The sequence below is a fragment of the Corvus cornix genome, chromosome 4 (genome assembly GCF_000738735.6).
Source record: "Corvus cornix cornix isolate S_Up_H32 chromosome 4, ASM73873v5, whole genome shotgun sequence".
NCBI lineage: Eukaryota > Metazoa > Chordata > Aves > Passeriformes > Corvidae > Corvus > Corvus cornix.
The window spans coordinates 49841811-49854421 of NC_046334.1; the positions used below are offsets into that span (position 1 = coordinate 49841811).

At 37.3% G+C, this 12611-nt stretch overlaps 1 protein-coding gene across 6 annotated transcripts in view; it reads right to left on the minus strand.

The window, feature by feature from the left end:
• N4BP2 (NEDD4 binding protein 2) overlaps nt 1–12611 on the minus strand; it is a 35552-nt gene that overhangs the window by 6591 nt on the left and 16350 nt on the right. For 4 of the 6 annotated variants that reach the window (XM_039550553.1, XM_020584711.2, XM_019287152.3 and 1 more), the window contains 8 exons: nt 9384–11689; nt 7911–7996; nt 7157–7199; nt 5916–6151; nt 4407–4525; nt 2952–3090; nt 2661–2846; nt 313–481 (listed from right to left, as the gene is read on the minus strand). In XM_039550553.1, the coding sequence (XP_039406487.1) occupies nt 313–481; nt 2661–2846; nt 2952–3090; nt 4407–4525; nt 5916–6151; nt 7157–7199; nt 7911–7996; nt 9384–11689 (3284 nt within the window). Of the gene's footprint in view, nt 1–312; nt 482–1324; nt 1408–2099; nt 2238–2660; nt 2847–2951; nt 3091–4406; nt 4526–5915; nt 6152–7156; nt 7200–7910; nt 7997–9383; nt 11690–12611 lie in introns of those variants that run through there. The other 2 variants (XM_020584713.2, XM_020584714.2) reach the window with 2 other exon arrangements.

Below are 12611 nucleotides of genomic sequence, written 5' to 3' on the forward strand. Positions count from 1 at the left end.
AAATGTTTGGAAGGATAGCCCAAGTATTCAATAAGAATAATAATAATAAAAAAGATAAAACAGAAGGAAGAAGACGACTTACAAAGAAGTAGGGGGAGAGGGGAGGACAGAAAGCAACAAGAATCATTGTCATGTCAAAGAAAAATAATTCCACCGGGGTACTTTGAAAACAAGACAACACAAAGCCTAGTTGTTTTTAACATACATGTTATTAAAGTACATTCATTCCCTCTAATATTGCCATGTATCATGATTTCTTAATAGAAAATGAGAATAATTTTTAGGAGGCAAGAATTATTACCTAAACCCTACCTTCACTTTTTTCCTGCAGCACTCTGGACAACTGATTCACAGCTTCATCCACGTGGAGACCATGCAAATCCAGCACATTCATAGGCAGCAAGGAAGTATTTATTCTCTCAAAAATTTGCACAGCAGCAGCATGGTTGGCTTCTTTCATCTTCTGCTCATGAAGCCGACCCTTTATTCATAAGCACAGTGACTATTATACACAGAGAAATAATCTAAGCTCCACACTGGTTTCAAAATGACAGCACTGGCAGGGTGCTTTTAGTTCAAGTTTGAAGCAGTAAAATTTATAATTCTAGCAGAACTTCTGCAAGAGGCTCAGTAAGACCTACTCACAAGAAGATTTCATGAAATCTGTTTGTGAGAAACTACTCAAAGCTGGCACAAAGACGACATTTTAACAAAAGCCTTACAAGGAGAAACAAAAGGCAGAAAAGGCAAAAAATCGTAAGGTCTTTACAAAAGCTAAAAAGTTACACTCCATGCTGAGTTGCAGATTTATTTTCCTAACAATATTTTTATTTTCTGCAAGTATTTTGCTAAAATTATCGTGAAACAGTGTCAGAGAAACTGCCCAACAGATAAACCTGCTGACTGTTGTATTTGAGGTTAATTCTTCCGAATGCATTCCCGAAATTTCAGACAAGACAAGGGTAAACATTTTTAATAGTTGCCTATAATCTCTTCTAATACTTTCGGCATCTTTTATGACTGACAAGGTCAGTAAGTTCATTCTGGAATGAGGGCAAAGAGCAGTACAGTCACCTTACAGAGTGAACAAGTACCAACTCCTTCCTGTGAACCTTGCAATGATAGTATCTGAGAGACTGAAGCAACAAATTATGTCGTTGAAGATCTGTAGGCACAGTCTGAAAAGGAATGGAAGTTTTAACTCCAGGTATTGGACTGACAAAGGCTCAAGAGAACAAAAGTGACAGTCTGTCTTAAACTTTCTTAAAATGGATTATCTGAAGTGCATTAGTGTCAGACCAAAGACAGCAGCTCTGTAACTCACTTGCAAAGGATTCCCAAGACAAAGGCCATCAAGCATAAAGTATTTTTTATGAATAAAGGTAGCTTGGTTTGCCTTTTTATTACCTAAAAGAAAGTATATAATAAATAAATTTCAATTTATTTACAATAGATTGTATTTGTTCTTATGGATAAGAACAAAAGTAAGACAGGACTTGAAATTACATTTCTATTTAAAATCCTGCACACCTTTGTTTTGAATCTCTCAAAACCTCAAGAATATATGAATATAGAACATAAAAGGTTCATTATAAAGATTGATAATCAGTATTTCCTACATGCACAGTAACAATCTAAACATTTAGAGTTATACCACTTGCAAGAAAACTTTTTTAATAAGCAAATTCAAGTTATTTATTATTACATTTTTGTTCTGTCATAATACAATTCAAGTTTAGAATTAGATGCTTCTACAATGTGAATTCTTATGAAATTTTTATATGCTATTAGATCAGGGAAAAACTACAGCCTTTGAAGATATTTGTAACAGAATTTTTAAGAGTGGTGTCAATGGAGGAGTCTCCTGTGAAGGCACCAAGAAACCAATGTAGAGGAACTTTGATTACAAGAACAGTTGATACTTAAAACCAAGACTATGATCAACAGCAGTGATCAGCAGTATTCAAACGGGTACATACTAAGAAATGTGCCTGAATGCAGATCAGAGAGCCTGTGCTCCAAGGCCAGAGCACACAAGACTGATCAGCAGCACATCTACACTCCATAACCAGATGTATCGTGAAAAGCATGACATACACACCTCATTTATCCCAACCCAAGACAGACTGTAGCCATAAAGATAGTCAGAATGAAGAAGCGAAGACAGCAGGCAGCAATCTTGCCCAAGATTTATGGAGGATGAAGCAAAAGATGACATCTTAATACCTGTCTGACTCCTATAAAGTACAGAAGATGTGTCTAAAAACAGTTCAGCACCAACATACACAGATGATTCAAAAAAACGTTGTTTGTAGCAGTGCATGTCACACTCCAGTGAACCTGGCCAGACCACTTGGACACAAATCTTGGTGTTTACAAGTATGTGATGTGATGTGAGAGAGATCTAGGACAAAGGAGCATGTGTGACTAAGCACTAGACCTTTCATGACATCTTGCACCAAATTTGGTTATGTTAGCTTCCTGTGCCAATATCATTACTAGTGAAAGAGAATTTACTTGTGGTTATTTACAGTGTAACACACAGGGAACAGCAACCAAATTCAGCAACTCTAGTAGGCATGATGTTTTCCTTATCAGTTCCAATTCAGTGTTTAAGCACCTCCCTAAATTCAGACAAAAAGCACAGTATTATTGTTTACCTGGTGCGCATAAAATGCTGCCACAGGCTTCATACCCATGCGATAGGCCTCCCCAGCCTTCTTCAAACATTCCTGTCTCTTTTGCTGGTGACAAAAAGCTTCTGCTCTTAAATCATCATATTGTGGATACTCAAAGTCTTGAAACATTTCATTTAAAGGCTCATCCTCTTCCTTACTTTTTTTTGCCTGTAGGAATTTGCATTGTTGATGTTACGGATGCATTGTAGGGTGTTTTCATTAGCACAGTTTTGGCTATGTTTGTAACTATGGCTTAAAAAAATATATCAATACCTTCTTCTCACGGTTCTTTGCAGCATTGTTGGAAGAAACAATTTCATTTTGCTGAACATTTTCTTGAGCTATAACTGTTTTTACAGGATCTGCCTCCAGAACGCAGTTCAGAAACTGTTCAGTTTGTTCTAAAGAGTAGCTGTAAGGGATAAATAAAATCTGTGACTTTAGAAATATATTAACAGCTGCTATATTTATCTAAATTATTACAAACCTTGATATTGTTACAGAAATAGATTACAATGAAAATAAACACTGGAATGGAATATTTCAGCTTATTGCAGAAAGGCTTGCAGACTCCTTGCAGTAGGGCATTACCGGCATCAACACACATGCAGTCTTGGTTGACTGAAACATAACTGAGGAGCACTTGAACATTAAAAGCAAGATGACATACTAAAGTAAATTGCATCCTACCTTAATCAAAGACACATTAATAAATGCTGCTCTTTGGGCTGGATAATATAGTTCATCTTAAATCTTCTCTGGTCAGGGTTAGATAGTTCAAACTAATTTAAAGCTAGCTCAGTTTCCTGAAACCCTAATGAGTCCTTGTATTTTTACTCAAATTTTGTTATCAAATTTAATTAAGACATCAGCTGCCATCACCTTTCTAATAAGCCCTTTTTCTTCTTTATCCTTGCTGTTTAGTCAGGTAACAAGAGGAGACTGATCAAAAGTAAAGACAGACTTTGGGAAAGGCAATACTATGAAGACAATTTATAATGTGAAAAACGAGATGGTTAAATGTTTGAGTTATAGAAATGGATGAAGGATATATTTAAAACAGGAAAGATTTTTATAACAGCTTGAACAAGCAGCATGACTGACAAGTAGGTAGGCAAACCCACATGTAGAGACTGGCATTCAAATGGCCAAGGATGAAAAAAGATGTTTCTCTTGAAAAAAAAAAGTTCACTTCTCAGAAACTTGGATTTAAGAAGGCAGACACATATCCCAGAAATATAATTCAGGAGAGAGAAGGAGAAAGTCAGCAGGAAGAGAGGGAGAGATGGCTCATTCCTTCAGAGCTGCTGTAGTAACCAGGAAAGTACTCAGAGGTAACATCAGGTGATGGTAGTGTTTTCCTCTTGGGCAGATGCCATTTTCTGTGAACCGACTATTACCACACCCACTAATTTCTCCCACTAGATTGAAACCTCAGCTCTAGAGAAAATACACAGTTCCACTGACAGTGAGTCAGTGGTCAATAGCCAGAGATATTCTTCTCCCAGTGAAAGACAATGCCTATTCCCCTCTAAAAAGAAATGAGTCTAAACTGAGAGTTTTTATACCCTTTTTACCTTTAAGACCAGCTAGTTTTGCCTTTATTTAGGCTAACAAAAAGTGCTAGTTTGGAAAAAGCCATTTTTTAGTAGTATCTTAACTCTCAATATTTACGACTGTAACTGTTACTGAGTACCATTTTTACAAAGAAGTAAAAAGATTTCTTACTTGTTGTCCCTGAAGACATCCATTAAGAAATTTTGATTAATAGTTGGAAACATCTCAAAAAGTTGCTTCTCCTTTAGTTTAGCAGCACAGTCTTTTCTAGCTGTAGAAGGAACACGATTCTACCCAGAAGACAAAAGAAATATATTACAAGTTCTCGATTAAAACAAAATACAGTAAAGGTGGAGCCAATCTAACTTTACCATTATTTGTTACGATTTAAAAAGTATCTACTCAGTATGCACCCACAGCAATGACAACATGCCATATCAGCCTGCCACACTGATCAGCATAAAGTACGGACAGGTGACTTGTATTATACGCCACTGCAGTACTCTGCAGTCTTTTGAAGTAATGCAGCTGGAGCTCCCTCATAACTTGGACAAAGTAAAAGAAGAAGTTTTTAGGAGGGATTTAAGTTTTGGAATTTATTCCCTGCTAGTCCATCTAGTCCAGTGCTAAGCTTGTGCAAAGTCCACCTCTTTTCTCTATACTGAGGGCCAGGGTTTGAAACAACACTTTATTATTAAGCAGCATAAACAATTTTGGTCTGGTGTATCTGAAGCTGTGTCTGTAATAACTATTCTAATTTGTGAAGTCATCTGAGAAGATGACATAATTATAGCTTAGAATAAATTGGACTGATCATTCAAATTATTTAAGATTTTTTTTAAAAAAGGAAAAAAGTGGTCAAAATACAGTCAAGCTCCATTAATCGAAATTGAAAATAAAGCTGTGGACATGACAGTAGTTGTTATCAGTAGGGCACATACATGCAGTTCAAAGAAAGAATCCACAAGCCATTTTCAAAGTACAGGCTAATGCATCCAACTTTCTACACCAGTTCAAAGCTCTTCTACTTTAGGACAGCTGCTTATCGGAGACTTTTACAAATAAGAACGCCTGTTCTGAACATCGGTGGGGCAGTAGAGGGAAGTATCGGGCACAAGCCAAACAGGCAGGGTATGGGAACTCTGTGTGGAAAACAAAGAACTAGTAAAAGTCTATTAAAGATTTACTGTTTTCTGAGAAGTGGGTACAGAGACTTGTTTGAGATTAACCTCCAGTACTTATTTTAATGTCTCATCTCTTAGGAATGTTATGGGTTCTCCTTACAAAAAAAAATATTAAAACCAATTCAGTACACTTCTAAACAAACAAGGCATGAAACCAACTAAGAACTTTTTTTTGGAATTGCAGTCACAATAAAAAGCATGGAAGATCACACTGATCTTTGGCTTTAGCTGAGCAATCAAAAAACAATTCAACCAAACACAAATGCTAACCTGCATAGTGAAATGCAGCACAGTCTGTTTGTGAAACAATCAAAAGGACCATCAACCACAAGCAAACTCCTGTATCACAGTAATCAACAATACTAACTGGCATGCATTTGTCTCACAAATTCAAGCTGTTATTAGCAGCACAGGGTTGAGTCACCAAATAAGACATACTCTATTTCACTAACAGTAATCAATCTAAACAACAATAACAAACTGGTGCTATCCATACCAGGTCCTGTCTCTCCTGCATCGCCATTTCTTCAGAAATTATTTGCCTGAGAGAAACTTTCTGAATCTGAGCATTCCAATGATCCATAAACGGAAAAACGTCTGATGCTGCTGGGGTTTTCGTCTGTATATCATCAGATGTGTCTGCAGCCCAGCTCGTTTTTTTCTTCTGTATTTTACTGTCTGCATTCTGAGATAACAGCGCTTCTGAGTCATCTGTATCTATCTGCTGAATCACTGTAGGACATTCAAAAGCAATAAAAGTAGGGTGACAAAACATTTATTAGCATATATATACATGTAATGCCAAAATAATTAAGACAAGTTCTTCAACCTATACAGTTTGAGTTTTGTTAAAACAAGATTATTAATGCTAAAACAGAAACCAACACATTGCTTTCACCTTCTTCACTTCCATTTTCCAAAGACTGTCTGATCATCTTTATCTATTTTGTGAAACAAAACGATCAGACTTCCTCACCAAATTTTCAAGTGCTAAGACATTCCTTACAGCTGTAAACTACCTTGCACATACATTAAGTGGGGGGGTGTTTGCCTTCATAAAAGAATCATTGACTCATATTATGTTTACCTGCCTTTCTTCTACAACTTAAGGACAGATGCTGAACAGTCTGGTTCTGTGCCTCTACGAGTTAATGGCAACAGCACTGTTTGGTCACTGAGTGAAGAGTTTGCACCCACATTGCAATCCAAATCTGCAGTGGGGTTCTGCCATAGAGGGTCATTTCTTCTGGGAGCCGAATGAAAACCAGACTGCGAAAGATGTTAACACTTTTTGAACAAGGCCTCCACCTTCCTGCTAAAATAATCTCTGACAAGACCAACATGTGAATGTTGTATTCTTGACCTCCCTTATTCACCTGCAGAAATCTTACTCTGCTAGTAATTTCCTGCCTGCTCCTTTTCTTGCCACAAAGATTACAGAAGTCCTACCAAACAGCTGTCTGCTTCAGCTAGAGCTTCTCTTAAATTTTCTGAATGACACAAAATTATAGGCTTTATCTGGAACTAGTGAGTCTGCTTATAATTAACTTCCCTCCCCTCCCCCACACCTCCATAAGAGATTGGTAAATGGATCCAAAGGCAATAAAGTTTAGCTTAATAAATAAGTCCACAATTTTTCAACAGATGGAGTATTTGCAACCTTAAGTTTCAAATAATTAAATATTTTTATAATGGAAAATTAAGTATTTTTACAATTAAGAGAAATACACAACATACCTTCTGCAGACAACTTACATGATTCATCTCTCCTCTGACGCTTCTAAATAAAAACAGTAAAATCATGAATGTTGTACGTTTTGAATTTTGCAGGAAAACTTTGCAAATGTTAGCATCTAATTAAAGCAGTTTCAAAATAAGGTCTCACAGCACTTCTCAAAGATTAAATATTTTAAAAGAAATATATTTAGGAAAAATAATTATGAAGTGAAATATGTAAGGTAGAATTATGCCAGATTAAAACACATCAAACCAGAGAAACGTGCCCCGCTGCTAAGACTTCATAGCCTTAATTATATAAACCAAACAAAAATTTTGCCAAAAGGCATTCCAAATTTCAGAAAGCTGTGAAGGGAAGGAACACAGGTTAGAGAACTCATCTCAATTACTGCACACGGAGATGTTTTGTATAGAGAATAATTCATAAACTAATTCTTTTTACAGGTTAAAAAAACAATAAGGATTTTTGGCCAGTGGAATTTTTCATCAATCTTGTAGTGAAATTGTGCACTACGATCCCTCTTTTTAAAGAATCTTGTTTCCAAGATGAGGCACTCATGACATCCCTTAAAATGTCTTTCAATAGCTCCAATGTTTACAACATACCGATATATTCCACACATTTTACAAACTACTATTATATTTTATCATTGTTCTTGCAAAGATAACACCTTTAGACCAAGACATACAGAGACAAATGGTCTGACAAAATACAGGCATGCCACACCATATCATAAGCAAGAAATCTACTGACCAGAATAGATTCTTTCCATTTTTCATGAATCACTTTTGCCAAATTCAGATCAATATGAACCACACAATCCTCAACAGTTAGTGATCCTTGTGGAACAAAGAGAATATATTCATTAAAAGCATTCTATAAAACTGATGTAAGCAATTAAAGTACAGTAGCCTAGACTCATTAATTTTAACTCTGGAGATTCTACATAAACTTGTCATGCGTGAAAAAAAAATTCTGAACAAAAAAAGCATTCTACAGAAATTGTTTTTGGGTGTTCAGATGCTCCGAAAACATAGGAAAGAAACAAGTTAACATTAACCGTATATTCTTGAAATATGACTACCTGGATGACTGTATTTTTCCTCCAGTTTTCTGTTTTTCTAGCAGACCCTTCTTTTACAAAGCCATTGTTAATTGAAAACAACAGGTTCATCCACAAACTTGTGATTCCCCCTATTCCATTGCAATCCACACGGCAACTGCTTTCCTTTACAACATACCCACCATAGCCCAACAACAGTCACATCCCTCCTTTCCAACACACAGACTCAGAGAAACAAACTCCAAGCATCCCCCTAACTCTAAAGGAAAGGGCAAAAATTATGATGGTATCATAATAAAAGCTCTTTTTCCTAAAAAGGGTGTTTCTCACCCTTTCAAAAATAAAAAAAGCAAGAAGTATGTACACATCAAATAAAAATATAGGGCATATTTCAGACACAATATAACACTTTCCTGCTATAAAACCCACACTTTTCTTGAGGAGGTAGGCATGTAAGGCAAAGAGGCCTGCAATCAAACCCACCAATAAGTCAGGTATCCACGGTTTCACCTCAAGTAATCTTCAAGATCAAAGATGGAAACAAGAAAAAAAGGGAAAAGTGTGGGGAAAAATAGAAAAAACATCAAGCTGTATACTCCTTCTATTTTCTTTTTTCCTTTTTCTATTATTCTTTAACTTCTGAGATGCATATTCAAGCTGCTTATGGCTTCCTTAACCATAATTTGGCAGCAGACTGGTCTGTTGTCATCTTTTAAGTATACAGCCACACTTCATCTCCCTTAACCATTCATTTTCTTGTTCCCCAGCTTAACTGATGCCAAAAGGTTTTTTCCCCTTTCTTCTTTCCTAATCAGCCACAATTGGCATATTCCTTATTACATAAATATCTCTTCAGAGTTTGACTATAAGCTCAAAGGCCTGTTGCTCAGAATGCAATTAAGTCAACATATCTTCTTTTTATTTTGAAGTATGTGCATGTACAAAAAGACAAAGGCAGAAGGTAGCACTACTGCACTTATATTTTATGCCATGTTCAATTTCACTTCTGCCTTTACAGCAACAACCAAGAATACCATAAAGAATTATGAGAATCTATTCCCTAAAAATCAAGCATGAAGGGAAAAAAGCACAGGCAAAGAAAGAAAGGCTTCCTACCCAAATAAGTTTTTTTTCATAAAAACATGTATATAACTACATCATACCTGCATCAATGCCAACAGGTCCAAATATCTCTTTCAGCTGGAGTGCCAGTTCAGGAGGCAGTGTTAGTTCTAGGCAATCTATACTTAAGGCTGTATGTGATGCTGGTATAGGGCTTTGTCTCTTGGCTTTAGTTGCAGCCCAACTTGGAGTTTCAATTTCTTCTTTATCACATATCTCCCTGGAACCCTCCTGAGTTTCTTTATCAGTCTCCAGTTCTTTATTGCTTCCAGGACCAACCAGAGGTGCACAATCCATTTCCAGTAACAAACCAGTCCCTTTGGAATTTTCTGCATTGCTTTCTGAAGGGTTATTGTCACTTTCATTATTTAATTCAAATTTTAAATTGGTAGAAGTTGTGTTAGGATCAAGAGGCAAACCTGCATCAAGTTGTGAAAGTGATGGCTTATTTTCAAGAGGACTCTCACTCTCTCCCTTTTGCTTTCCTGAAATGGACAGCTCAATGACACCTGCTGCTGAGTTGCTCGTGTCAGTTCTAGGGGATGAATCCACAGAATTTTTCAGTTCCGCTGAATTATCCAATGAGGTTGCAGTGAATGAGTCAGATGCACCAGCACTTGTCACAGTTGTCTTGGTAGCCCTACTTTCTGCAGTGCTGAGTGATGAGTTCTTGCCTTCTGAAACCTCAAAGCTATCACCAGTCCCAAGTACTTGTGGGGTTTGCTTGCAGTCTTTGAGATTCTCATCATCATTTGTACCTGCCTTGAAATCAAGGTCTGCAACCACTGGCTCAGCTTCACTTACCTGAAAGCATTCAGTATCAACAGCTTTACGTAACTTTTCATCAGAGTCTAACAGCAGACCTGTGGCCCAGTCTATGTCTTTGTTACATCTTTCATACAGATCTTTCAGAGCTTCAAATGAAACAGACTCAAAGAGCTTACAGAGCGTATCTAGTTCTTCAGACTCATCAATATTGATAAGCTCACTTTCCTCCACGAATGTACTTTTATCATACGTAACTCGATAGGGTATTTTTTCCTGGGAATCTGAGGCATTATCTATGTCTTTGGGTTTGAAACCATCTAGCCTGCCATGCAACACTTTTGCTGTCTCAGGAAAAAGCATTTTATTTTCTAATCTCCACAGGAGAGCAAAGTCCTGCGATTCAGTCTGTGAATGGCTACTTTTTTGCCTACGTAAGTTTGTGTCCTGTTTTTCTTCTGCCGCATCAAGTTTAGACAAGTGGTCCTCTTCTCTGGGATGTGGGAAGCTGCTGTTTGTAAAAGTGAGGGCTAATTTGTGATGTTTCCTTGTTCTCTTACTTTCCTGGGTTTTTTCCTCACTTACTGTTTCACTAGCTACTCTTTCCTCTTGGTGCATAGGCAAACTCCTTGTATCTTGTTGCTCTTCAGTGTTCACAGGTGACCCATGAATCACATGAACAGTTTCAAGAGCATTCATATTAATGTCACCTTCAGTATTTCTATCTTCATCAGACTGATTTAAATGTGTCTTTCTCATTCTCCTTGACCTTTGTTGTCTCTGTTCTAATGAGGCTGAGACAGGCCAATGTCCTAACATTCGCAATTCTGGTGTAACTTTATCTGAACTAACAGAGTCACAGCTATAGGGCGGATTTTCTTCCTCATGTCCTTTCTCAACAGTACATGTCTTAGGGAGGCTTACTTGCTCTTTACCTATCTCAGAATGCTGCTGACTGGGAGTTTCACCTCCCTTATCACTCTTCAGAGGAGATTTTTCTAGTCTTCTAGATCTTTTGACTCTCTGTCCCATTGTTTGTTCCACAGGCCAGTCACCCAGGAAGTTTAGTAGTTCTGGTTTTCCTGATGTGTCAAAAGCCAAACTGCTTGGTTCCACTGTGTTAGTAGTTTGTGTTGGTTCTGGTTCCATACATATTTTGCCCGACTGTTCAGCTGCAGTTTGAACTTTGAGAATGTTGTTATCACTGTGTTCCTCAGCTCCACCTGTGTGTAAGTTCACAGTCTCTTCAACTGGGATCACATCAACCTCATCCATTTCTGTTTCAGTATTTTTTTCTGGTTTTAATCCCTTTTCTTCTTTCTTCTCCAAGGGCAGCTCTTTTTTGATGCAATCTGATAAATTAACTTCCAAGTCATCTTGAACAGTGCTGTTCTCAGAATTATGTTCCACTGAGTTGTTTTCCATTTCTTTTTCCTCTTTCTGAAAATGCTCAGGATCAGAACTACTTTCTAATGTTACAGAAGTACTGGGAGAAGTTTTATCAACTTCAGCTAACTCAAAAGGCTCCACCTCAGAAGCAAAACATTCTTCTTCCTTTACATCAGAATGTCCCTCTCTCTTTCTGAAAGACAAATTGGAATGAAAAATAAACCCATTTCAAACCTTCTTAAAGCATTTGTCCACATTTTTAACTCCAGTTAGAGAACTAGAGAGTTTAATCTCATTACTTCTAGTTACTTCTAGTGAGAGAAAAACAAATTTATGACTTAGCTGTAACTCCAACACACCTCAATAAAAAAAGGAGAGAAGATGAACTTTCTTTGGTAAGTATCCCTTCTTACTAGAGCAAAGGGCTAAGAACACTTTCTCTGGAATCAATCTCCCCCCTCATCCCATTTCCAGGGTTTTGTATGAAAGCCGTCGGCTGCCAGACATTTCCTCATTCAGATCAGCAAGTCTGGTAAATATACTTCTATCTAATGACTGCTGCTCTCTCCTGTTGGCTTGATGCTAAAGACACTCTAGACATTAACTAGGAGAGAATGTGCCTTTTCTTGTCAAACCGTTTTTCACAATCAACTACGTTCCATTAATTATCATTTCAAATACATCACACATGCAAAACCCAAATGAAATAGTAACTGAAATAAAATCTGACTTCCTATGTGCCCTAGTTTTGGCCAGAACCCAGAGGTTATTCTATACTACCTCATGTCTTTGCTGAAGCAGGAATGGGAAGAGGAAGGGGGAGCGAACGAGCAGCGTGTGGTTTGGGAGAGTCTCAGTGGGAGCACTGAACTGGGGAGTACCACTCCTGAGCCACAACACTGCATTACAATACACAGCACGATCCAGACTGGCAACTACAAAACAGTTGTGGATACAACCAACGGAAACCTAGACAAGTTTAAATTGAAGACTGAAGAGCAAGTAGGTAACCTGTTACTACTGCACAAAGAATCCACCTTCAGCCACAAAGATATAATCTAGTATCAACATAGAAATTTGGAAACAGTAATTTGCTTTTATTTGGGACTACATTC